The sequence below is a fragment of the Cricetulus griseus genome, chromosome 3 (genome assembly GCF_003668045.3).
Source record: "Cricetulus griseus strain 17A/GY chromosome 3, alternate assembly CriGri-PICRH-1.0, whole genome shotgun sequence".
Classification (NCBI taxonomy): Eukaryota; Metazoa; Chordata; class Mammalia; order Rodentia; family Cricetidae; genus Cricetulus; species Cricetulus griseus.
In genome coordinates this window covers 146,400,418-146,427,401 of record NC_048596.1, presented here as the reverse complement: position 1 = coordinate 146,427,401, position 26,984 = coordinate 146,400,418, and the positions used below count along the sequence as shown (strand labels likewise).

General features: G+C 45.7%; 1 protein-coding gene across 11 annotated transcripts in view; it reads right to left on the bottom strand.

The window, feature by feature from the left end:
- Positions 1 to 26,984, bottom strand: part of Nav2 (neuron navigator 2) — a 356,301-nt gene that overhangs the window by 200,730 nt on the left and 128,587 nt on the right. For all 11 annotated transcript variants that reach the window (XM_027410497.2, XM_027410500.2, XM_035442487.1 and 8 more), the window contains exon 4: positions 4,342 to 4,414. In XM_027410497.2, coding sequence (XP_027266298.1) covers positions 4,342 to 4,414 — 73 coding nt within the window. The remainder of the gene's footprint in view (positions 1 to 4,341; positions 4,415 to 26,984) is intronic.

Genomic DNA, 26,984 nt, shown 5'->3' with positions numbered 1-26,984 from the left:
CCAAATAGCTAGAATTGTGTTCTGCCCACATTTCCAAATGGTATTTGTATGGGGAGCCAGTTTCACAGAGGAAGCCGAGAAATAAACCCCTCAGCCCACAAGAATGCTGACACTTCCCAAGGCTCTGAGAAGGGAGCCTTGTTCTGTATGTGATCAGTAGAGTTCACCTAGACTTCCAACACAGGTTAAAAAATGGGAACACACAGAGAGAAGTGCCTGGTCCATGGAGCACCTGGCTGGCTAAGTACTTGCTTTCTTTTCTTGAGCCACCCTCCTTCAAACAGAAGGACAAATGGCACAGACCATTCAGTTCCAGTGACATTCACAACTGGCAGGATACATACTTTCTTTGGTTTCTGCCTGACCCCTTTGTTCCCAATGGCTCATATACAGAGATAATATAAGTGGATGCCAGGTATGATGGCTAAGCCAAAGACTGGTTATATTTTGTTTTGCTTTTGAAACAACGTCTTGTGTAGCCCAGTCTGGCCTTGATCTCAGTATAATCAAAGATGACCTTGAACTTGTGATACTCTTGGGTCTATGTCCCCAAATGCTGGGCTTAGAAGCATGCACCCCCACACTAGGTTTATGTGGTGCTGGAGACTGAACCCAGGGCTTCCAGCATGTTAGGCAAGCATGCTACCAACAGAGCCTTCTCTGGCAAAGTTATTATGTTTCAACACTTTTGTTGTTGTTGTTGTTGTTGTTGTTGTTGTTGTTGTTGTTGTTGTTTGGAGACTCACTCTGTAGCCTTGGCTTGATACTCTCTAAAAGGACCAGGATGGCCCCAAATTATAGAGACCTGCAGGATTATGCTTGAAATTAAAGGAGTGGCCGCCACCCTGGGCTTGTTTCAACATTTCAAATAGGAATCCCAGCCTGGTCACAAAGTCATATACATCAGAATATCAATATAAACAAACCTGCCCAGAGGGCAGAAGGAATTTTGAGTCAAAGCTTGAGGAGGAAGGTACTGCAGATAGAAACTATGAATCTCTTATCCAACCCCCACCCCTCACCAGCCCTGTGGGTCTGTGGCATTGCTCCTGCAGATGAGCTGGCAGCATGATTGCCTTGAACCCCTCAACCACCCACCCCACTTTGGTGTTCCTGTGTCCCACCAACGGCACTATCTATGGGGAAGGTGGGATGAGAGCACAGAAGCAGAGGCCATGGGGACCCTTGTGCGGAGGGACAGAAACTGCCACTCAGTGTCACACTTGATGATGTGAGGATGATGGTAAATGGAGACACTCCATCTGTTTCCTGCACCCTAAGGGTCCATAGAGACTTCCTGCTCCCCCACCCAAGATGAAAGGATGGGGCAGGTTGGCAGCTGATGTCACTTCAAAAGCACACACTCCTTGCGGGAGTCGCCTAGAAGAATGGCCCGTAACTGCTGAGTCCAGGGCCTCCCACTTGCCTCTGCCCCTGTTCACAGTCACCTGTAATGTCAGAAAATCATCATAATGTTTAAAGAAATAATGCAGTTTTAATGTTTTTTGTCTTCCTTTTGAAGCCAATCCAGTGCCCCAGGCTCCTCCTCAGAGGCGGCACACTGGCAGCTGGAAAGCCCCTCAGATGCATCTCCACCCTTTCCCAGTGATTACAGCTGGCTTTGGAACCAGCAGGCTGTGTGCACCTGTCCTGTGCTGCTGTAGTGGTGCAGACCTGCCCTAACCTGCCTTTAGAGAGCCACAGTGAGCCTTTGTTCCAGACCCAGACGGCGGGTGCCTAAGGGCAGTGGCTGCAGCAGTAGTCCACAGAGGTGCTGCTGATGGTCTGAGAGGCCCCTGGCCCACGCCTCCTGCACTCTCGGTGCCCTTGAAGCTCAGGCCTAGTTCTTTGCTCTTGGAGATGTGCCAGAGTCTGCTAGTGTAAGCCTGCCCTGCCCTGGGGTGATGTTCAAGATCTGCCCTGCCTCATAGTCCTTCCAGACTCCACCTGTCATATCTGTCGTAGAGAGTGGGGGTGGCCTCTGTGAGAATGCCTGGGTTTCATTCCTCCTGGCCCTGGGTCATTCTCCCCTGTGGTGGAGAAGCAGTGATCAAGAATGAGGTGTATTGCATTGACAGCTGAGCACACTGGGTATTCTTTAGGTTCCTACTCTGCAAGTTGATTATGACTAACAAGAGCTGCACTTAGGGAAGTAGTGTCCAGTGCAGCTAAAAAAGGCAGATACCGTGTTTGGGCAGCCTTGGGGCCTTTCCAGAGACAGCGCTGTGTCTCTAGCTTCCAGGGTAAATCAGTACTTACCAGAGATGTCACTCACAAACTCTCTGTGTTTGTGGTGTGTATGTGTGTGCACACGTGTATGTCCAAATACACTGTGGGGGAGCCACAGATGTGGAAATGTCTGGTGTCTTCCTCCATGTCTCTTTATTTTAACTTTTGAGACAGAGACTTTCATCATTGAACCTGAAGCTTACCAATTGGCTATCTGACAGAGTTCCAGGGATCCTCCTGTCACCAACCTCTACCTTCCTCAACTCTAAGTATGAGGTTTCCAGGCAAGGCTTGGGATGCCATGCCCAGATTTTCCATGGGTTCTGTGGGCTCCAGCTCAGGTCTTCATGCTTGCACAGAGAAGCGCTTCACCCACGGAGCTGTCTCCAGCCCCACTCAAAACAGCTTTCAGCCAGTTTCTCCATCAGTAAACCACGAGTCCCATAAACTCCATCTTCAGCCATGAGAATTGGAGCCAATACAGACAAGTCCACCAGAGCACAGCTGGCATTTGTTCAGTAAATAATCACTGGGCCCACTTCTATGCCACAGAGTATAGAGAAGGACAGAAAGACAGACAATAGTGCCCTGGTAAGTGGCCATGGATCATCTCCAGGCTTAGGGGAGGAGGCAAGCCTGCACAATGAACGTCTCCTTGATTCCTTGCTATAAAGCACAACTCTGTAAAACTCCCTGCAGGGAAACCCACCCCATTCCTAGGCACTAAGAGGAACGTGTTCTGCCACCTACTGGTCAGCACAGGAATAGTGGAACATCTTGTTCTCTGAATTTGTGCCTACTGCTGAACCCTGTAGGTCCTGGCAATGTACACAAAGTCCACAGAGATGAGGCCAGCAGCCCAGGAAGGGCAATCCTCTAGGTATCTTTCTGTAAGTCCTGAGATTAAGGTTGGCCAAGCTACTCATGGAACCGGGTGGTGACCATGCCTGCCCAAGGCCAGGCTTAGCAAAAGGAGAATTCCAACTCCTTCCTGACACATTCATGCAGAGGCACACTATGCCCGGAAGCCATGGATGCCACCCACCTCCAACACAAAAGAGACAACAGCTCAGAAACACAGCCAGAAGATCCAAGCTTTCACCTCTTGGCAAAGACAAGGCCCATGTAGAACTGATGAGGTCTGCAAACTTACCTGCTCCATCTGTGGACTCCGGCCTCACTGCTCCCCTCAGCCCCACCCCAACTCCCAGGGCCAATGCTCCCCTATATCTTTTCAGAGCACACTCCTGCTATACTAGGAGGAGCAATTGGAACGCCCCGACTGCTCTACCTGTTCCGGGGAAAACCGGAGGCAGATGCAGCCTAATGAGGTTGGGAAGATGCCTGGCCTATGGCAGCTTCAGAGCTGGCAGCTGCCTGTATTTACAAACAGAGGGAGGGGGAGGACACACACACACACACACACACACACACACACACACACACACACACACACACACACACACACACAGAGAGAGAGAGAGAGAGAGAGAGAGAGAGAGAGAGAGACTAAGGACTCTGAGAAGATTCCAGGTGGAGGTGCTGTCTGAGGAGGTAGATAATTCTGGCCAGCCTACTCCAAACCATTACCCCACCTGACAACAAACCTCTAGCAGACACTATGAGTGATTAACTTTAGCCACCAAAGTTAATTAAAAGCTAATCAGGAGGTTAGAATGCTGTAGTGTGTTCACAGACCTCACTCTTCCGGTTTTCAAGAGCAAGGAAAGGTGATACCACTAAAGACTAAGCAGTTCCCTGGGCGCTGGATGGTTGAATTTTGTTCTGTGGTTGCATGTTCTCTTTCCCACAGATAATGGCTGATGGATAACCTGCTGCGTCACAGGACTGGGAATCATTGTTGTTCAAGCAGGCACTTCTCCAACTGGAGCAGCATGCTCCCTCTTTTCTCCCACACCCTCTGTGGCATGCACACTGGGTCAAATTCTGAGAGTGATTTGTGAGCTGTCAGAAAGTTAGCATCCTCAACTCTGCCTGGAAGGGCACCCAACCAGGATGGCCCACCAGCACCCCTGGTCTTGACTACAGCCATTACTTTTTTGGTAACAGGTGGGCACTGCTAGTATTGAGAAGGCGTGGGCTCTGACTCACCTTCTGCAGACAGCCCCTGGGTGTTGATTCCCTTAGCTGCCAGGAAATTCAAGCAGGCATCTATGTTCTCAATCTAGAGGAGAAAAACACAAGACACATTGAATGTACATTCAGCTTTCTCCAGACATACTCATTAGGAAGTGAGCAACAGCAAGCAGAATGCGCTCAAAACGACCAATGAGATAGATGGAGAAGGTTAGGACTCTCAAAGCTTTGTCTGTACTCGCACAGGAAGCAGTTACTTAATATCCCAACCACATGGTGCCAGAAGTCGAGGCCTTGGATTGCTTACAGATGCCAAAAATAACTAGGGTGGAATGAGATCTCTCATCGTGATCAATGTCACCACAGTGTGATCCTCAAAACTAAGTAGTTGCCAGTAACACAGAGGTGGGGATGAAACTGATAGACCCACCCATCTTCTAGCTGCTGGGAGAAATTCCCAGTCAGTAAAGATGCAGGCAGCCAAAGGTCCAAACGGTGAGAGGCAGTTTCAGCAGCAATCAGTGTTTACCCACAGAATTCTCTGCCTGACCGGCATTGCAGGTGAACACAGAGGCCAAAGACCTCTGGGATGTTGCTGTCCTTTGTCCTCTCAGTGGCAAGGATAGAGCCACCAGCCAGAGGCTGCCCATGTTTGCTTGTGTTGACACTAAGGCCAAGGGCAAATCGATGCCAGGCCTTGAACAAAAAGCAATTAGGTCATTCCCAAAGGTCTGATTTGACTTCAGCTGTCAGGCCTAATTACTTTTTGTTTTCAAGGAGACTATTCTGGCTTGATGAATGTCTCCGGTGACCACAAGTAAAAGAAACAACTCTGACTGGGTACTGCAATCTTTGGACTTCATAGAATTTGCATTCCACTTTCATCCACAACTAACTCCTGTCACAGGATTTCCCAGACACCTTTGAGGTTTGTATGTGCTCAAACCAGTATTTACTCCATAGAGTCTATTCTAAACAGACAAAGGACTGGTCTTTCACAATGAACACATTGCCCTTCTCTCCATTCTCAGGCAATGTCTGGATACTACACACAGCCACAACAGTGGGAAGTGTTTCATCTTAAAAGCTCTAACATGAGAGTTAGTTCAGCTCTGTGTCAGTCTTTCCAAAGTTAGTGGCCACTCTGCTACCAACTTCCAACATTTTCCTTCTCCACCCATTTGCAGATCTACATCTACCTCCCAAGGTCTTGGATTCTGGGAGTGTATTATAATATCCCACACATTCCATGCTTTTATCATGGTCTCAAGGTGACGGTGGCTCTGATAGAGATAGTGGCTCTCATTAATTAGCCAATTCAACAGGCCATGGGACACCTGACTGAAACTGTGACATCTTAGAAAAGCCCACACAGACCCAGTTTGAAGGGACTCTCTCCTGGTGCTTTTTTAAAATTATTATTATTAAAAACTCAGGTTCCTTCTCCTTCCAAACAGCCAGCCTCACTAGGCACACTGCTGCTGTATAGTCATGAGGCCTCCACGTTCTACCATCTTGGAAGGAGGGGGAAACAGAGAGAGATGAAGAGATCACTGCCTTGCCCTGGCACATGCTGTGGGAGGAAGCAATTTGCTGCCACTTGGAAGTATAAGAATTACATTTCCAAATACTGTTTTATCCTATTACAAAATCCTGCTTGTAAGAGAAAGTATTAGTCATAAGAAAAAATACTGTCTGGGATGGCTTGTTTCTGATATCTGTATAGCAAAACACTTCATGGGAAGCACTGTTATACACACAAATATATATATATATTTATATATATATATTTGTGATATATATATATATTTGTGACATATATTTATATATATGCATTTACACACATATTTATTTAAAGAAAGACTCTCACTATGCGGCCTAGGATAAACTTGAATATTTAAGTCTCCTGCCTTAGTCTTTGGAGTAGCTGGTACTGCAGGTATCCACAACCACCTCCAGCTCAAGCTGCTATCCCCCACCACAAAAGTTTGGAATTTGATGGGGATTCTGAAACACCCCTATAATCCAAGCACTTGGGAGGTAGAGGTGGAGAACTGGAAGTTGAAAGCCTACCTGAGCTAGAGGAGACCCTGTCTTAAAAGACAAGCAAAAACTGCAGATGGTGCAGTGGTTAAGATCACTTGCTGCTCTTCTAAGGGACCTAGGTTCAGTTCTCAGCACCCGTATGGAACTGTCAGTGACTGTAGTTCCAAGAGATCTGGTGCCCTCATCTGGATGATGTGACAGCAGGAATGCGTGTGGTGTATATATATATAGCATCATGTACAGCAAATGGCAGGTTCTTCTTGCAAAGCTAGCCCTACTATATTTCAATCAGCCATCTGCTAGGATTCCTTATGGTGTTAAATCTTAAGAGAAGGATGAGTAAGTCTAAATAGACCACCATTGTAAATAAGCATACTTTATGCTTAGTTTTTTGAAGTTCTAACAGTCTTTCATAGAATTTCAGGGTTTCATTCACATTCCTTCACTGGGTGTGGAGAAAGAGTGGAAGAGAAGACATTGCTGTATGGGCGACATCTTAAGGCTGCCATAATGCAGGTGGGGGGTGTCAACAGCCCTCTACTGTGTAGAGGTCAGCAAAAGTTCTATGTGTAGGACTTCCCTCTCTGGGGAAGTATCACCCAGTCAGAGGGCCACAGGGCTGAGGCCCAGAATGGCCACGATGGATGGTTCATTCAGCCAGTAAGCCTCAATGCACATGTGTCAGGCACTGGACTCCAATCTTTGGATGCAACTGATTTTAGTGAGGGCCACATGATGAGGAAATTGAGGCAAGGAAACTAACGGCAGGCTTTGACCAAGATTGCCCAGGTCAATGCAAGGGCTGGGGGCTGCACCCAGGAGGCCCTCCTGTCTTGCTCAGGGGCCTGCAGGCACATATTCTTCCTCTTTGGGGTTCACAGAGCCATTCCACGCCCATCCTGATTCCTCCCGAAGCATATGAACTGGAGAAGCATCTGAAATGTCTTTCCTTAGGTGAGAAGGAAGCGTTAGGGCACCAAGAAAACCAAAGGGGTGACATCCAAAAGGCTAAAAATGTTAGATTTAAAAACAAAAACTGAGCCACCGAGTAAAGGTCATCCACAAACCCACAAGTACCTTGAAACTGTCCCCAGTGCCCTGAACTCTGCACCAGAGGAGTTAAAAAGAAATTCCTCAAGTCACAAATCCATTCTTTAATCATGTTCTTCTGGGACTAGAAATCACTCCTGACAAGGGGGCTGGGACCCTCACTCTTTTCATCTGCACCCCAGGAACACAGTGAGGCTGGGGAGCAGGAAGGGGTCAGGCCTGGATTCCAACCGCTGACTTCATTTGGAATGAGATCAGAAGTAGGGCCTACTGCTTTGATCCCAGTCCTCTCGTGATTACAAGTTACCTTACGGTTTTCCTCCAAATACAGCACAGGTGAGCAACCCAGCTCCTCAGCTGTCAAGACTGCAAGCCACCGCCCCCATTGCAGCAGCATTCCAGGACTCATTATATTGCAAAAATGCCCTCATGACACCTCTAGAGAGGTTCCTGGCTCATGTGTGATCCAGACACCCAGTGTCTGTTAACAACGGGAGGTAGAGAGATGGAGAGGAGACTCTTTACAAAAAGAGTATGTAAATAGGACCAGAACTGTTCATTAGCACGGTTCGGCCAACATAAACCACTTTCCAAAATTAGCTAAAAGAAAACAAATCTGTGTGTAGCCTGACATTTCAGTATTGCCTGAGGGGGCTGGGAATGGGTGAGAAGGCTTTTGTAATTGTTGCCATAGAGATGGGTCAAGAGCTCTGGATTGCTCCAGTGGGCAGCATTGGCTGAGGTTGGAAGCCCAGCAGAAGGGCCACCATGTGGCCTAGACACAGAAGGTGACTGTCTGAAGGACAGGGCAGGAGAAAGGAACAGACAAAAGCCAGAATGCCTTCCCCAGAATCCCATTTGAATACAGACGAATGTAGCACAGCCTCCACCGTGAGCAGTCCTTTCTCACAGTCTGCCATCACCTCCAATTTGAATAGGTTCTCTACAGTACCTGCACATCAGGTTTGCAGGGCAACCTCCATGGCTGTGTGTGTTACAGTCTCTGTACTCAGATCCTGTAGGCCAGTACTCAAGAGACAGAAGCAGGGGCATATCTGTGATTTCAAGGACAGCCAGGTACATATAGCAAGTTCCAGGTCAGCCTGGAATATGTAGAGAGAAACAAATGGAAAAGCTCATATTTCAATTGTGATCAAGGTTTGACAGGGTCTCATGCTAACAAATATGCAAACTTCAGAGGAAGTACTGTTGTCTATCTCCTCTGTAGCTTGGACAGTGATCAAATACCATCTGTTGTAGCTGTTGCCATGGTAACATCTTTCTCTGAATACCAGCAGAGCCGAGTGCAAAGCACATGAAAATGCTGAATGCAAGCAAAGATGACTGTCTCTCCTGGAGCTTAGCGCTTTTGGTAGAATGGGGCCTTGGCCATACCAAATCCACACAAACTTCTCACTGTGCTCCTTGGTGCTCTCCACTCTGGAAGAGGGCAAGGAGCTATTACATCAAAGTCAAGCCATGTCACAGCCATGTTTTTATTTAAAAATAAAAAAAATCACAAAATGCCTAGACCCTAGGCAAGGCAAGGTTTGAACACACAAATTTTGTCACTCAAAAAGCAGTGTGACTTCTAAAATTTATATTAGCTCAAATGATTTTCTTTGTGTCTCTCTCTCTCTGTGTGTGTGTGTGAGAGAGAGAGAGAGAGAGAGAGAGAGAGAGAGAGAGAGAGAGAGAGAGAGAGAGGAGTGTTCTTCATTCCTGGTGGTGCTACTTGCTATCAAAAATAACCATCACTGGCTGTTAAGATGGCTCAGCAGGTAAGGGTGCCTCTGCTACACAGTCCGGATGACTTGAATTTCAGCTCTGGACCCCACAGTGGAAGGAGGACCTTTCCTTCACCAAGGCAATTGCATCCACATCCTTCCTAGCTGAGCCTGAGGATGGGCTATTCTGTGTTGGGTGTGGCTCCAGCCACAGACTCCACATGAAGCTCTAGGGATTATGGACTTGAGATGAGGAGACACAGAAGTAGCCCTCAACGTCTGATCCCATGTAAAAGGAATGTTTCCTATCTAAAGGTTACTGTGCTCCTCTGATAACCTTTCCTCATTTCTGCAGGGAGCAGAGGAAGCTCTGAGTGAGTGAAGTCTTGAGTCAATGTGTATTGTTGACATGGGAACGGCCATGCTAAGGACTCAAGGTCTCTCAGATCCATGGGACAATGGGAAAGCCATTCCTCATATGGGTCAGGTTCAGAAAGGCTAAGTCTCTCTGTCCAAGTCCAAGTGCTTACAAATGATTGATAAATGTGTACAAATAGCAAGTGCAGCTTTCTTCTCCTGGATGTTTATAGCCTGAGAATGATCAACCCCTCTCCCATTTGCTGTACATAATAAATAAAGTTCGGTGCCACTTTATCAGCATGCACACAGTCCTTCAGAACTCTGCCTTCCCATGTGCATGCATTTTTGTGTCTGTCTTCACTTCAGTCAGGGTTCCCAAAGATCCAAGACACACAAGGCAAGGTACATTTCTATGCCTGTTTATACAAATTAAATAAATAAATAAATAAATAAATAAATAGAAAGAATATCAAAATAAACTAAAAAAAATAAAACAAAACAAACTACACTCTGGGGACACATCCTCCTAAACACTGGTCACCTGAGGGCTGCCTTTCCTGTACATGCTAAGGGGACGTGCCTGGTGTCTGCTCTGCCAGCCACACTTTGTTTCATCCCATCTCAGTCAGTGTAGCCCTAGAAAAGCTCACACAGAGCTTTTATTTTAGAAGGAATCTTCAGAAGTGAGGGAGCATACCTCAGTTGTCCATCTTTTCCTAGACAGAAGAAATACTGGGATCGTCCAGGCCTGACCTGTAGATCAGTTGACTGCCACTTGCCTGGATGGTTTGTCAATCTGCTTTTCAGGATGCTAAGGAGCACAAAGTCTTGGACAGATGGGAGGGATGAGTTCCAGTCTTCTCTCACAAAGAAGGCTGACGAGAGTGAACACTATTGTCTAAGCAGAATAGCTAGACAAGAGAACTGGAATGCTGTCCCTCAAAGAAACATTCATGTCCAAGATGATGGATAGTTTGTGATCAAGACAATCAGAGCACCATATATGAATGGCGAAACACCAGGCTCTAGCTCAAAGATGTACGACTGTCTGTCACAAACTTAAAAGCAAGTTACTAGCCCCCCTTTTTAATTTACATGTAGTGGTGTTTTGCTAGCATGAGGGTGCTGGGTGCCTGAAACTAGAGTTACAGATGCTCCAGCATGCGCACGTGTGCCACGGCATACTTGTGAAGGTTGGGACTATTTTATAGAGTCAGTTCTTCTCTTTCACCTTTATATGCATTCTGGGGACCAAACTCAGCTTTACCCACTGAGCTTTCTCACCAGCCTTGGTTTTTCTCAGACAAGGTCACACTCTATGGTCCAAGCTGGCCTCAAACTGACAGTAATTTTATTTTCCCTTGTGTTGGATTATAGGCATAAGCTACCATGCCCAGCCAATTTATTTATCTAAAAAAAAAGGCAACTTAAGCTCTATTCTCAAGTCCCCACCACTGTCATCAGGTACGGAAGCTGCTTTAGAGCCAGAGAGAGCTTATCTATCCAAGTGGGCTGGAAGCTAGAAAGCCTGAGAAAGTGGGAATATGGCTGGGTGTGGCACACGGCTCCATGTCCGCCTGTTCCTCCTCCTTCTCTGTTGCCTTGCCCAGCTCTTTCCTGCGATTTGGCAACATTAGCTACCATACCATTTATAATATTTATAACTTTAGCTTTCCAAGATGCTGTCAAGAATTCCTTGAGAAAAAAAAGGAAACTTTATAGGAGTTTCTCTGATGTTTTAGCAAATGGATAAGTCCATATGGATACAAAAAAAAAAAATTCTAGAAGGGGAGAAATTGAAACCAAGCCTCTCAAATTCCTCCAGTGACTATCTTTTTCCATTGTGTCTCCAACTGCCTAGACTAGTTCATATTCCTAGGGTTTTCCAACTTTCCAAATTTTCCCTTGAAACAAATCGAGCCTGACAAAGGTGCTAAAACCAGTCTTCACCCTGGAGACTTCCAGAGTGGATCTCCAGAGCTGACCTCTGCCTGATTTCACAGATGGAGGCGTTGTAAGCAGAGGAAAGCCACTGGTAATGGGGACCTTTGCACAGGACGGCTGGCTATGCTCTGTGCATTCAGTCAGAGCACAGCTCTCCCTTCTCCCTGCTCCAATTCCTTCCCTGTTCTAATTTGCTTTTCTCCAGCTGTGACTAAACACTGGCCAACAGCAACTTGGGGAGGAAAGGATTTATTTGATTACAGTCCATCATGAAGGGATGCTAGGGCAGAAGCTCAAGGCAGGAACTGAAGCATGTCTTCCTGCCTCCTTCAGCCTGCATGGAATGATGCTTCAGGGCTTGCTCCCTCTGGCCTTCTCAGCTAGCTGATTTTCTTATGCATCCCAGGCCCACTTGCCAAGAGAGAGCACTACCCACAGCAGTTAAGAAAATGCCTCACAGACAGGGCCATGGGCCAGCATGGTATGTTCAATCTTTCAGTTGCAGTTTCAGGTGAATTTGTGTCAATTGACAGCTGAAACTAACTATGATACTGGCACTCTGAGAAGTCAAGAACTCCAAGTGAGGAGCAGACTACAAACAGAAAATGGAGGAGAGCCAAGCAGGCCATCTTGAAGTGCCTCATACAGGTTACCAGGGCCTGGAGGTGTCTGTCAAAGGCACAAACTATCAGCTGTTAATCAAGTCCCTAGGGATCAAAGGCATAGCAGGAGCAGTGATAGACAGATGAGCCAATTAAGTCAGTGATGGGAATCATATACAATGTGAATGTCTGCTGTTGTTTGGATCTGAAATGTCATTGAAATATTGAAATGTGCTAAAGGCTTCACACCCCCAGAAGGTGCTATTGGGCATGGTGGGTAGCCTAGTCACTGGGGGTGTGCTAAAAGGGACAGGTGGATGCTACCTTTCCTATTTCTTCTTCACTTTGTGGTAGCTTGAAGGGAGGAGGGCTTTGTGTGTTCCCCACCATGATGCATGGCTGCCTTGCTGTAGACCCAGAAACAACATGCTATATCAGATATGGAGTGAAGCTTCCAAACCAGGGTGCCCAAATGAAACTTTTCTCTTTGGAAGCTGATCCTCTCAGGAATTTGTTACAGTAATGGAAAAGCTAACCCTGTAAAGCAAATCTACATTTAAAAATTACATAGCATTTTGCAGAAATGTTTGGCTTTACTCAGACAGAAGGAACAAACCCAGACACTAATTTTAACCAGAAAAATCATGACTTCCAGTTCTTTAAACATGAGGAATCATAGGACAATGGACACTTGCAGAAGAAGCTTGTCTGAGAAGTGAATAGAAGAACCCAGAGGTCTCACGTGGTCCTTGAAAAACATCAATTAATCCCCTTCCCCTCTTCCAGGCCCTAGCCTAGATGCAGACAACACAGTGACAGTCAGAACAATATTGTCTTTCCTCAAGGAACAGCCAGCCTACTGGGCATGCACTGGCTTCCAAGTAAACAACAACTCCATTAAACAAAAACAAAAACAAAAAAACTCACAGTCACAACAGTGTTAAGAGTCAGTTTCCCGGCCGGGCATCGGTGGCACACACCTTTAATCCCAGCACTTGGGAGGCGGAAGCAGGTGGATCTCTGAGTTCAAGACCAGTCTGGTTTACAAGAGCTAGTTCCAGGACAGGCTCCAAAGCAATACAGAGAAACCCTGTCTCGAAAAAAACAAAAAACAAAAAACAAACAAACAAAAACAAAAATACAAACAAAAAACCCAACAACAACAAAAATCCAAACAAACAAAAAACCAAAAGAGTCAGTTTTCATAGTTAGAGCTAGCCATGGGCTCACCATGCTCTGCCTCTTCTTGTAGCCTTGCATGTTTATAGTCCTACACTCAGGCCACCACAGCCAGAACAACAAAGCACATTTCATTTTATCCCACAAGCTGTTTGCAGGTATAGCTGAGGGGTTGGACTCGAATTATATACCATCACTAAACACTAACATAGAGTTGGGAATTCTGCAAGTCACATGCAAGATACCTCAGACCAAGAAACTAGATTTGACCTATATAATATGACTAAGGCCACATGCCACTCAGTCAGAAACTATGAGAACAAAAATAACTTAAATAGCATTAATAATTGAAATAGACCTCAACTCTGCTTCCTGGAGAGCCAGAATGTTAGAGACATGATGCGGCCACTGAATGAGGAAAATACAATGAATATGGGAGGGCTCCATTGCAGGACACCCTTGAACTTCCCAAGGCTACACGATCCCTGGTGCACCTGTGCGGAAACAGTGACAGCGTTTGGTTTGTCATAGAATGCTAATCTCTGTCACTATTTATATCTTTGTGCAAGCATTCAGTTGAGCCAAATAAAATTCCCACTTACTGTTTAAAAATTCATGTTTATTAAAAAACACAAACAGGAATACTGACCACTTCATGTGTTGTCACCTCTTTCTCAATGTACTAAGAAGACAGCACCCGTCTACTCTCCACGCCCACACCAAAGACTAAGGTTAACTGCTGGGTGATGGTGAAACAGTCTACTCTACACCAACTAGTAAACACAGCAACTAGTAGGATCTGAAAATCAGAGCCAAATCCCCAAAAGTCCTTCTTAAAGGAGTCTCATAAGAACAGTTGCACAGAATACACAGAGATAGAGATCAAGGGATGGGGAGATAGCTCTGTTGGTAAAAGGTTTGCTTTGTAAGCATGAAGATCTGAGTTCAAGCCCAGAAACCAGAAAAGGCCAGACACTGTGAAGTCTCAGCATGAGTAAGGTGGAGACAAGTGGACCCTTGGGCCTTGCTGGTTAATCAGTCAGCCATAAGGTCCAAAGGAAACTCCAATTCCCCAGACCCCCAAAGATGGTCCAAATATCCAGAAATGAGCTCAACTTGACTATAGGAGGATTTTCTGGCAGTTAGATAAAAGCCAGAATTCCTCAGGAACTTATGAAATGGGTTCCCCTCTACCAAAGAAGTCATTTCTCTTACTTCTGACAGAAGGAACACATGGCTATCTGTGGTATCTATTAGAATATCAAAGGTCATGCTGGCCTCCAGGATACCCCAGTATAGAAAGTACCTGTTACACATTTCAAAGTCCATGCTAGCATCCTAGCTCTTCTCTTCTCTTCTCTCCTCTACCTTATACTCCTCACAGACTTCCCTGCAGCTGTTCGTTGTCCTTATAACCCTACTATTCTTGTTATATTCTCTCTCTCTCTCTCTCTCTCTCTTCTCTCTCTCTCTCTCTCTCTCTCTCTCCTCTCTCTGTGTGTGTGTATGTGTGTGTGTGTGTGTGTGTGTGTGTGTGTGTGTGTGTTACTGCTTCTCTTACTATGTGTTGTCTATTCTCTATCCCTGCTGGTCTCCCATTTCTCACATATAGCCCTGGCCATGTTCAGTCTTCTACTTTCTCTTTTTGCTCTGAACTCCTTCCAGATGCCTTTGGATATTCTCTCATATTGACAATAAAAACCTTCCCCTTAACATACCATGGAGTGGTCATGTCACCAGTTTATACACCAATCTAGACTACTTGGCAAATTCTAGACATTTAAGAGAGACAGTGTCTAAGAAAACAAGGTGGATAATACCTGAGGAAAACACCCAAAATGGCCCACGGGTCTCCACATGCACGCATACACATGTGTGCATGTGCATATGCACTGAAGGGCCTCTTGATTTGCTTATGCAAACACTTTCTCAGCAGGTCAATATGAGGCGTTTGGGCCCTTGCCTTCCAGTTCCTCCAGGAGAAGGGAACACAGAGATGAGATTCTGGTTGGGCTGTGCCACATAATCCAACTCAATGTCACTACATCTATGCCAACATGGGAAACCCACTCCTGACAAAACCACTCAGGAGACAAATGTCAGCTCACCTCAAGCGTGTAGAATTGTCACTACAAGGACACTTTAATGGTGGGCAAAGAATTGAAAGATTTGAACTGGTCAGAGCTGGCACCCAGAAACACAATCACTGGGTGTTCATTGTCTCTTGTCTGTGTGAGTGTGTCTTCCTAACCGTCAGCTTCTTTCTAAGAAGTTCTCAAGTTCAATCACTGTATTTTAACCCTTCAGAAGCAGAGGCAATGCAAATCCCTGGAAAAGCATTTTGATAGGCACCTGTGCTGATTTGAATAAGAAACGCCCCTCAAAGGCTCATGCATTTGAGCACTTGGTCCCCAGATGGTAAGTTAGGGTAGGTTATGTTACCTTTAGGAGATGGAGCTCCTACTGTGTGTCACTAGGAATCGGCTTTGAGGTTTGCCCACCTCCTGTCCTCTGTCCCCCTACTTCTACCCCGGCTTCTTCCTGTGTGGGACAAAATGTGATTTCTCTGTTTCCTGACTGACAGGTGAGCCTCATGCTCCTGCTGCTATGGCTTCCTCACCATGAGGGACTCCATGTTCTCTGGAACTACAAGGCAAAACAAGCCTCTCCTTCCCTAGGCTGCTCTTGGTCAGGGCGTTTTATGACAGCAATAGAAAATAAACTCACACAGTGTTCCTCACAAATCAAAATGCTTCTGGAACAAGAATCTTTCAAACTCCAACAGAGCCAGGCACAGGATTCCTTAAGTTCATAATACTAGCAACGATATAATAGTTTAGGGAAATAAAAAATGGGTGCTGGGGAACAAACAAATAAAAAATGGGTGCTGGGTACCAGAGGATATGAGGAGGCAGGAGTGTAGCTTAGTAGTAGAACACTGGCCTAAAATGGACAAGACCCTGGATTTTACCCTTCACAATGAAAGAAAAAGTGGGTGGAGATGGTGATGACACAAACCTAGTCCACACCTGCCCAGAAGGAGGAGCTGCTGCCCAGTATTAGACAATGTTTCCCATAAAGAGCTAACTCATTGATTATCTTTCCACCAAAGCAGTAAATCAATTTTGATCACTCTCATTTAACTGAGAACATCAGTCAGGCTTTTTAAGTTTTTCTGACCCTGCACTTGAGACTTGCAGGCCACCATCCTCCACCCCTGCTCAAATGAGCACAGGGGCTCACAGTTCTTGAGCGAGTACATAGACTGCGGATGCCTTCAAGTACAAACAGGCATTCCATGCTAAGTTCTGTTTCATGGAGATATAAAAAGAAAAAGAAAAAAAATTTAAAAACCACACATACAAAAACCAGTCCTTTGATGCTCGGCTGAACATAAGAACTCCATGAGAACATGTGCAGGGAGGTGGGCCCACGCACAAGGCCCAGATGGCTTTTATACAAACCATGATCCAAATGGTTATAAATCATCATTGGATTTCTCTTTCTGCTCAGGAAGGTCTGAGGCATGCTGCACACTCCACCCCCCCACCCCCCCTCACCCTGGCATACACCAAGTGCCTCACTGAGTATCAGGTCACTAGCTACCACTCCAGACACCTCAAGCCTGGCACAGCTGTGAGACAAAAAGCCCTTCAGACTTCCACTGAGCATTTACCAGGGTAAGACTTCTCTGCCTGCAAAGCCACTCAAGTCTGGTAGGGAATGCTAGACTCAGGAATACTAGACTCACATCTAGTAGTAAGCTAAAGAGATTAAAACATTCTGTTTCTATTACAAAGCTTTGTTATTATCATACAGCCCAGGGGCCGGTGAAATGGCTCAGCAGGTAAAGGTAACTACTGCTGAGCCTGGAAACCCTGACCTGAGTTCGATCCCTGGAATCTATGCAGTGAAAGAAGAGAACTAAATTTTGCAAGTTTGTCCTCTGACTCCATACATGCATCATCAAACACACACACACACACACACACACACACACACACACACACACACACACACACACACCCCAAACAAACAAATTTAGGGAAGAAAAGTCTCTTGTAAAATTTGCTTTAATGTCATGGTAATTACAAGACAAACATAAATTAGGACCCTAGAATATATCCATGGGGCAAAGTAAGGGTCCCAGAAACCAAGGAATTAGGGCTGTAGGGAATTCACTTCCATGAGACCAGAGCCACAAACAGGTACAAGCAGACCCCATCAGCTTACAATATGCAACATTCTTAAAGACTGTCTCCCAGAAGAGCACCAGATTAGGTCCTATGCTAACTAACCTCAGCAGACATTTGTAAACACTGCCATCTTAAAACATTTGGAACACCCAGATGACTAAATACTGTGCTTAAAGTATATTTGAACAGGTACATCCCCAGAGGGGATTTTCTTTTTTCTTTTCTTTCTTTTCCATAAATTTTTCATATTGTCTTGCTACATAGCTCTGTCTGTCCTTGAACTCATGGCAATCCTCCTGCCTCAACCTCCTGAGGTACTGGGACTACATGTGTGTGCCACTATGCCCAGTTGAGGCTTTTCTCTTCCCTAGACCACTGGGGTGAAAAAGCTGCAGGGGCATGCCCAGAACTTTCCATTTACCACATTCCCCATGTTCACTAAAGTTTGAGAAGCCTTGCTTAAGAGGCTGTGCCAAGCAAGAATAACTTGCTACTTTGGTGTCTTTTCATACACCTTTATAACTAACATGAGCCAGGAATGGTGGTGCACGGCTATGATGCTAGGGTGGCTTGTGGGTTCCAGATCAGCCTGGCAACGTGGTGAAAACTTGTCTCAAAAAAGTAAATTAAAAATAAAAAAACTAAAACTAAGTTAAACTGTAAGACAAGACACCGAATGGGAGAATTCCTTGGCCTAGAACAACTTGGAAAATTTTTTTTCAAGCATTTTAAAGTATTATACTTTGTTAAAATCTGAAGAGCAGCATTGCTTCTGCCTCTGAGAAGTCTCCAAGTGGTCAGATCATTCACAGTTTAGCTCTTCCATCTGAGAAACATGAGCTGAACACGTGTAACCTGGATAGCCCAATGCCAGGAGCGAGGCAAGGAGATGGAAAACAGGCTACTTGCAAGACAGAGCTTTGGCGTTATTTAATAACACATAAAATATGATCAGACTCTCATAAAAATGGCTTAAACATCTTGTCAATTACAAGACAAACATACATGAGTCGGGGAGCATGACCCACCCGAGTTTACATTTGCAGAAGAACTGTATCCATCAGCATCAGCTCCGAGAGCTCAGATGAAACCTCATAGCCTTTCATGGCTGTGCAGAGTCTGGGGTACCTGTGATACGAGGTGGGGGTGGGACAGGAGGATGTGCCAGAAATGGACTGTGACTGCTCTATAGCTCTCCTACCTGTACCTGCTTGAAGGGTATGGGTATTGAGAGCTCTTTCTTCTCCTTCCTCATATACACAAATGGTGAAGGTACCACCAAGCCTTACAGAAAAGAGCCTGGCCAGCTGTGGCCAAGAACCCCCGCAACTTCCCTTCTGATCTGGTAGTCACTATGCTTGAATCCTAGAATGTGTTAGCTTCCAGATGCTCCTATGAGCACACAGCTTAAAAGCTTTGAACAACACATTGATTTACATGGTCAGATGTACCATACTGGCCTTACAGAGCTATGTTCACAAGCTTTGTCCATCTGTGCTTCAGAGCTGTGTCAATTTGAGCAGCCTCCACAGCAGGATGTTTTCCTAGTACCCCTGCATTCCATGGCTCATGGCTCCTTCCTCTGTCTCCAAAGCTGGCAGTATGGTATCCACTAGGATCTATTATTTCCTGCCCCTTAAAGGATCCTTGTGCCCACCCCAGGTCTGCCCAGGTTACAATCCTTAGCTTGCAAAACAACATGTGCACATGTCATAGGGATCAGGATGCCACACAGATATGGATGGGGTCCTTGCTCAGTCTGACCACACTTTGTGAGCATGAGAAAACTCCTTGTTGCATTGATCAGTAGGGAGTGGGTGGGGGGCATGTAATGAGAATGCACATCTGATGTATGCTTGATATGAGTCCCTTACACTGGACCCCTCTCCCCTCACAGCCTGCCTAGGGACAGCTTCCCTTTTTACAAGTCAGAAGCTGCCTCAGAGAGATCTGGGCTCTGCCTAGCTCACACAAGCAGCCCTACCCCATTACAGTCCATGCCATCTTTTTTCGCACTGACTCTCCATCCCATGGAACAATTTGTCCCCCTGAGCCTTTCCTTATGTCTCTGTTAGGGTTGGTAGGACAATGTAATTTCCACCTGTGTCACAGTTAGTTCACCTCCTTCTTTGATCACTGTCCATATACAATGACATATAATAATGAAGGCATTTGCTAGAGTCAGGCTTCTGGGGAGTGCACCTCAGAGTGCCACTCACTGGAGCTGGTGGCCTCAGACAAGCTACTGAGCTGTTGTCTGCCTCAGTTTCCTTCATTATTAAAAATTGAAGTAATTATGTCTGCCTCTGCAGGATATGTGAAAACAGTCAGTTAATGCAAAGTGTCTACAGCACAGTGTTCAGCACACAGTGTGTACAAAGATGTTTCCTGTACAATACTGTATGAAAACAGTCGAAGAACACTAGGAACAAGGGCTGTGAGGAGGGAGAGAAGGAAGGGGATGCTTTTTATTGTGACCCCCAGTGCACTCTGCAGAACCCTGCATCCAGATTCCTCATTAAACTTAACAGAATGAACAGATTACACTCCTCATCTGAGAGCTGCCAGGAGACTAAAATGAACATAGCATCTGAAGCACTTGCAAAAGTGGCTTGCCATCCTTGTCAACTCGGCATTAATCTCTGGTAGCATCCCATTGGATAGCTTAGCATGCTATTCAAAACAACAACAACAAAAAAAGAATTTCAACTGAAAATGAGATATGTGTCCTGACAAGTGGCATTTCCTAGTCAAGTCTTCTAGATCAATCTAAGAAGAATTAAGCAAAGGAAAGAAGTTTCTAGAACACTGCTAAATTTTCCTGAACTCCTACAAAAACTTCCATGCTGATACCCAGGGTATCAATTGCTGCCTACCTGAAGGTGGTGAAATAGGACTACCACCACAGACACACCTGTGCCAGGTCCTTTCTCTGACTGTCTGTCTCCCAGACATATACTGAACACCTGCTGTGTGTCAGTCATTTCACTGACAGAGGCTTTGGCAGCTCAGGTGAGAGGTACATATCTCTTAAGATCAGATCTGGGGAACACACACACACACACACACACACACACACACCAGGCACATAATGATGTCAGCTCTTCTTGAAACAATTGACCTGAGCATTAAAGGCCTCAATGCCCCAGAAAGGACACACAGGTCACCCTAGGAGACCAGACAATACACATCAAGGTACAAACACTGAACACACTCAGCCTTCCTCATACACCTTGAGGTGTCCATCAGCAGAGCTAAAGGGGATAGTAACTAGATCCCAAGGGGCCTTCTAGCTATTCTTGAGTGTGCAAAAGAGGAATAGAGAGCCGATAGTAGTTCTTAACAGACCCAAGTTCAGTTCCCAACACCCAAGTCAGGCAGCTCACAGCCACCTGTAACTCTAGCTCTAAGGGATTTGACACTTCTGGGCTCCTTGGGCACCTGTGTTCACTCATCCACAAATCCACACACAGACACACAGACACACACAAAAAAAATCCTTAATGAAATAAACCAAAACAGAGGCCTAAGGTAGAGAGACAGACATGGAGACTGCCTCCACCTTTAAAATGTTAATAGCCCAAAACAACCAGGATGGTGGAATGACCACTAGGTAGGAAACTATGGGTGCTTCTGGCCATCTTTGATCCTGGCTTCTTCCTACTTTGCTATAAACTTTGAGTGGCCTCTGAGTTTTCCCTCATTCCTTCTTGGTTCTGTAACATGTGTGTGCCCTTAAGGCCATGTAAAAATAGACTCAGGAGCCTGGTGCAGAGGCAAGTCAGCTGCCCGAAGATCTCAGACACTCCCAAGGCATGCTGCCGGCTTGCTGGCAGCTGCTGGAGGGCTCCTGGTCACTGTGCCTAGAAATTTGATCTGGTTGCAGATGCCCCTCTCCTGGCCCAGGAGGATCTGTAGAGAAAGGAGCTGAGAGACCTGGCGCCCACAGGCATCTCAACGAGGGGCCACCTGCCCATGTTCTCAGTGACAGGGCACCTTAGGCCTTTCCCAGAAACATTCAGACATCTCCCTTCCTGCTAACTCCTAGCCAAGTCTGACTGCTGCTGTCTCCAAAGTCAATAAACATGGAGAACAAGGGCAGGTGAGGAGGAAGACACCATTCTGTGTGTGTGTGTGTGTGTGTGTGTGTGTGAGTGTGTGTGTGTGTGTGTGTGTGTCCCTTCTCCAAGTCCTCCTCCTGGGTGAACGTCCTATCCCCCCAAATCCTCAGTTTCCATAGGCAAATACAGATTAAAAATCATCCCGACACCTTCAAGCCATGCTGATCCCTAATACTGTCAGCTTGATGGAATTTAGAATCACTAAGGGAACAAGGGCATCCCTGTGTGGGAGCCTCTACATTGGTTTAAGCGAGGTTGGAAGACTCAACCCAATATGGGAGACACCACCGCATGAGCTGGGGTACCAGACTGAAGAAAATGGAGATATGAATTGAGTACCAGCATTTTTCTCTCCCTGCTTTCTGGATTCAGAAACAGCATGACCCAGATGCCTTAAGCTCCTACCTCTGGGCCTTCCCCACCATGAAGGAGTCAGATAAGCATTTGTCAGGTATTTGCCAACAATGAGAAAAGTAACTATAAAACAGTGTTGAGGCCGGGCGTTGGTGGCACACGCCTTTAATCCCAGCACTCAGGAGGCAGAGGCAGGCGGATCTCTGTGAGATCGAGGCCAGCCTGGTCTCCAGAGAGAGTGCCAGGATAGGCTCCAAAGCTACACAGAGAAACCCTGTCTCAAAAAACAAAACAACAACAACAACAAAAAAACCCCAAAAACCCAAAAAAACAAAAAACAAAAAACAACAACAACAAAAAATCAGTGTTGAGAACCGCACACAACTAGCTGGGCTCCTGGCATGGTGGTACCTGTGGGGTAAATCTGATGCTTGCTCTGTAAGTTCTTTTGGTTTGTCCCTCTCTCACATGTTCCAGAGAAGGAATGAAAAGCTGAAACTAAGTGGATTATCAGGGCCACAGTGTTAGGAAGGGACTGGGCAGGAGTGATTAATAGATAAGGCTGGACACTATCCTGGATGAGTGTGTCTGTAACAACTTACCTACTTTGACCTGAAGAACATACTGAGTGGTACCCCATGCCCAGCACTTAGATCAACTGTAAGGCAATGCTTTCAAGTACTGTCCTGATCCTGGTGGTGACAGAAAATGGTCCTCAGAGCTTAAACAACATACCCTGGGACACCTCAAGATGCATATGCACTGCAACCTTAGGGGTCAGAAGAAAAAAGAAGCCCTAATCCTATCATAGAGGGAAGAGAGGGGGAGGACCAGAGCTGGCACTTGCTGCCTTGGCCCTGAGGCCTGGTGCCACCTTGCTCCATCCTCAGCTCCATCGCTGTGCCTTCCCCAAGTGCTGGCCTTAGAAAAGGTTGGCCAGGGTAGGTCAGCCCTAAGGGTCCCACTCTTCTTGTAGCAGCAATTCAGCTCTTATCACTTGTGAATGGTAGTTCTGCATATAACACTGGTGGAATATTCTTCCCATGGAACTTGAAGAAGTTTGCAAAGTCCTGCTATTTCCTTGTCCATACTTAAGTGCAGAGTCTGTCTTGGCAACCTGGGTATTAGCATTTTTCACAGGGCAGAGACAGGAGTAAGGGCATGCTCTAAAAGGGGGGAGGGGTATTGGGTTAGCCTGAGGTCTCTGGAGTTCCAAAGGACAGTGGGCCAACCTCTGTGATCCACAATCTACTAAACTATATGCAAAATTCTGAGTCTCTCCCCCTTGGGGAGGAGAGAACTGGCATTTTCCCTCCAATTTCTCAAGAGTTTTACATCCTTAACGACATAAACCACTAAAATGATGGCATCAGAATCATCACCATTGAAACTGCCAAGGAGTCAGGGAAAAGGAGGGAGCAAACTCACCTGCTGGCTACAAGGAGATGAAATAAGGATGTTTATCCAGTATTCTAACAGTCCCTGGACCAAACACTGACTGCTTTAGTGTGGTTTACCATTTTAATCGTTATCAGCTATCAGTATTTTCATGGCCCCATGAGTTCACACACAAAAACTTTATGAGTTGTGTGCTATTATCATTTCACTTCATAGGACAGGAAACTCCAGGCTTCAAAGATTAAACATTTAATTCCAGGTCACAGAAGAGCAGAAAGGAGCTGAACCTTGCCTGGCTCGTAACCCAGGAGTAATCAGTCTACATACTCCAGGGGAAAAGGCAAGAAGATTCCCAGAGAGCCACAGAGGGGCCAGCAGGCAGTTGGAATGCAGGCCTGGCTGGAGGGAAAGGCAGGTGTGAGTCCCCTTTCTAAAAGGCCCAACTCTATGCCTCCCCCAAAGAAGGCCAGAAAGCCAAGTTGCTTAAAACAATGATTAAAAGAGAAAACCATCGCCTGCCACTGGCTAGTCCAAGGCTCCACAGGGAACAGAGCCCCAGAGATCTCATGGGGCCTTGAGCTACAGGCGAGAAAGAGCAGCCCAGGGGCTGCTCAGTACCCTCTGGCTGAGCTCCAAGCAATGTTTTTTTTTTTCTTCTTCTTCCAAACTAACGCTTAATTCTGCTGAACAAATAATTTCAAAACCAAAGAGATGCCCCCTTGGTTGCTATGGCAACATCATACAGCCAAAACATTTCAACCAGCTTTGACGCACACACTAACTTACTTAAGGGTCAATGGGATACGTTTGGTAGGGGAGGAGGGAAAGAGGGTGGGATGGGGAATGATGTTTCTAGAGTACCATGTCCAAGGATTTGGCTCCCAAAGACTCAAAGTCAGACTGAAATAGTCTAACAGCCTCCATAAAAACAAGCTGAGGTCAGGCTTGCCCTGGAAAAGTGAAGCCCTCACTTTATCAACAACATCACTCTTTGCTTTCTGAAGAGCTGGTCACTAAGGGTCATGGATGCTGAGTCCTGGGGATAGTACTGAGCAACCTGGTACCTACACTTCTGTCTGCAAAGGGCAATGCCACAGCAGCCACAACTAACCAGGATGGAATATCCCAGTACAGAAGGGCTTATAACCAAACAGCACACAGACACTTGATAATGCTGACACGAGAAGTCCATGACTCCTTCCAGCGGGGCAGGGCAGGTTTGCAGTTCCTAGATCCCATGGCTGAACTGCCCATCCAAGCTGATGGCCTGGATCTTTTCCTTCAGAAAAAGCTTTACTATGGGACTGCCTTAGATGCAGCAATCTGGAGATGGAAAAAGAAGCAGGCTTATCCCATGTCTAAACAGTCCTCCATGTCTGTGAGGTCTTTTCCAGGCCCACCTTTCAGCATGGTACAACAGGGCAAGGGTAGACACTGCAGAGCCGCCAGAACTCCAGCCTTCCCAGATACCTGCCTTAGAAATAATTGCCCTGGGGTGGGGTGGGTCATAGAGTCAAGTGTTCTAACTGTTCTCTGTTCTCTGCCCATTCATCTGACTGTCGTGTGTGCTGAGACCACATCTGGCTGCTGGCTATTCACCTGGCTTAGCTCATGGCTTGGCACCAGGAGACATTCTGTGACTGTTGGCTGACTGACTGGCCAATAGGATGTAATGCCTCTACTCCTGGAATTCCAGCCCATTTTCCAGTGTTCTCACTTTTCCATGCTTTAAAAGAAGAGTGGGACTCAAAGCAGGGTCTGAGTGTGGTTAGAGGAGAAACTAGAGCTCCTGGCCCGCTTGTGGACAGGGTATTGGAAGGGAGGGAAAGTGGCCTCTCTTCCAGGTTTGTTCTTCCTGCAAAGCTCACTGACCAGCTGATGCATCAGACCCCTGCTTGGAATAGTTGCTTTTCTTCAGTTCCTTTACTAAAGGCTTCTTGGAGGATATTCCTTTTCTGTAATTTGGGAGAGTCACTAACCCTCCCGGTAGAACAGCCTTTGCAAGTTCTCATCTCACTGTGTGTCATCTTCCTTCTACCGAAATGATGCTCTCCTCCAAACAGCAAAGGGTCATCACTGATCACCCCAAATAATGTTGTCAGGCTGTGGTGGTACATGTCTTTAATCCCAGCACCCGGGAGGCAAAGGAAAGTGGATCTCTGTGAGTTCAAGGCCAGCATGGTCTACTGAGAAAGTTCTAGGACATCCAAGGCTACACAGAGAAACCCTGTCTCAAAAAAAAAAAAACAGCAACAACAAAAAAAAAACCAAAAACAACAAAAGCACCCAGAAAACAACAATAACAACAATAATAAAAATAAATAATAATAGGGGCTGGAGAGATGGCTCAGTGGTTAAGAGCACTGACTGCCCTTCCGGAGGACCCATGTTCAATTCCCAGCACCCACATGGCAGCTCACAATTGTCTGTAACTCCAGTTCCAGGGATCTGATAATCAATGCACATAAAATAAAAATTCAATAATTTATTTAAAAAAATAAATAATACCTAACCAGGAGATTAGCTTTTTAGGAGCTTAGAGATGGTAACTGGCATACTATCAAATTATATTTGACAGGAGTGCAGACATTTTAACTCTGTATCAGTGTTTACACACACACACACGCCATGCACCCACACATACATGCATGCACACACATAATGATTCAGTCAGTCAAGGCAATACCTCACTTCCTACATGATCTGGTACCTCTGCCTCATGTACTTGTCACTGTTTTATGTTACTGTAAAGGAAAATATCCTGTGGTACATATCACCATCCTCCTCATTTTCAACAGAAGAGAATGGCTATCATATACAGTCTTCATTTTCTGAGCCACACATCATCTTTGCTGAACTCTTCTCTGCTATGTTTGCCAAGAGACTTTGTCTGCCTCCTCACTCCAGACTGTAACCAATTATCACAGGCAATTATAGAATTTTATATTGCTGCTCTAAAAAAGAAAACCACCCCATGCTGCCCCCCCAGTGCTAACATAGCTGAGCTGTGGGGAAGCCACAGGACTGCCTTGCTGCTGTGACAGTATTTATAACAAACACATTTGCAGATAAAAATAACATTTCACAGAAGAGTCTGAGATGGTGATATTTTATAAACTTGAAAACAGACTTTAATAACAAGCAGCATCTCCAATAAACCCTGCAGAAAATACATTTGTACCAAATAAAATAAAAGGCAGCCTACCTTCAAATGTCAGTTCTACACACATAACAACAGTAGGACAAAGGCATTGATATCTGTCCTAGAAGGAAGGAATGTCTCTCTTTCACATGAAGATAGACCCGTGTATGTAAATGCTTGCACTAAAATTAAGTCTTCTGGTGTCCAAAATTTTTCAATTATTAATACACTAGACAGCTGCAGTAGCACTAGTAAAAATAGCAGCCAAGGCTTCCCAAGAGTCAGAGCAGTTCTCAGAGTCTGGGGATTTTCCTACATAAGGAATGGCTGGTCTGTGGATCAAACAAAAGGAGACAAGGCCTTCGGGGCTCACCCAAAAGAAACTTGTTTCAGAATGTAAACTGGAAAATGACACTCTGACACACACACACACACACACACACACTAAAAATAGGTTTTGTGCATTTTAAAAAGTTGTCTAAAAAAGCTGCCTTCTGCCCAACTCTTCAGGATACAAACATGTCAGAAAATTAAAGAGA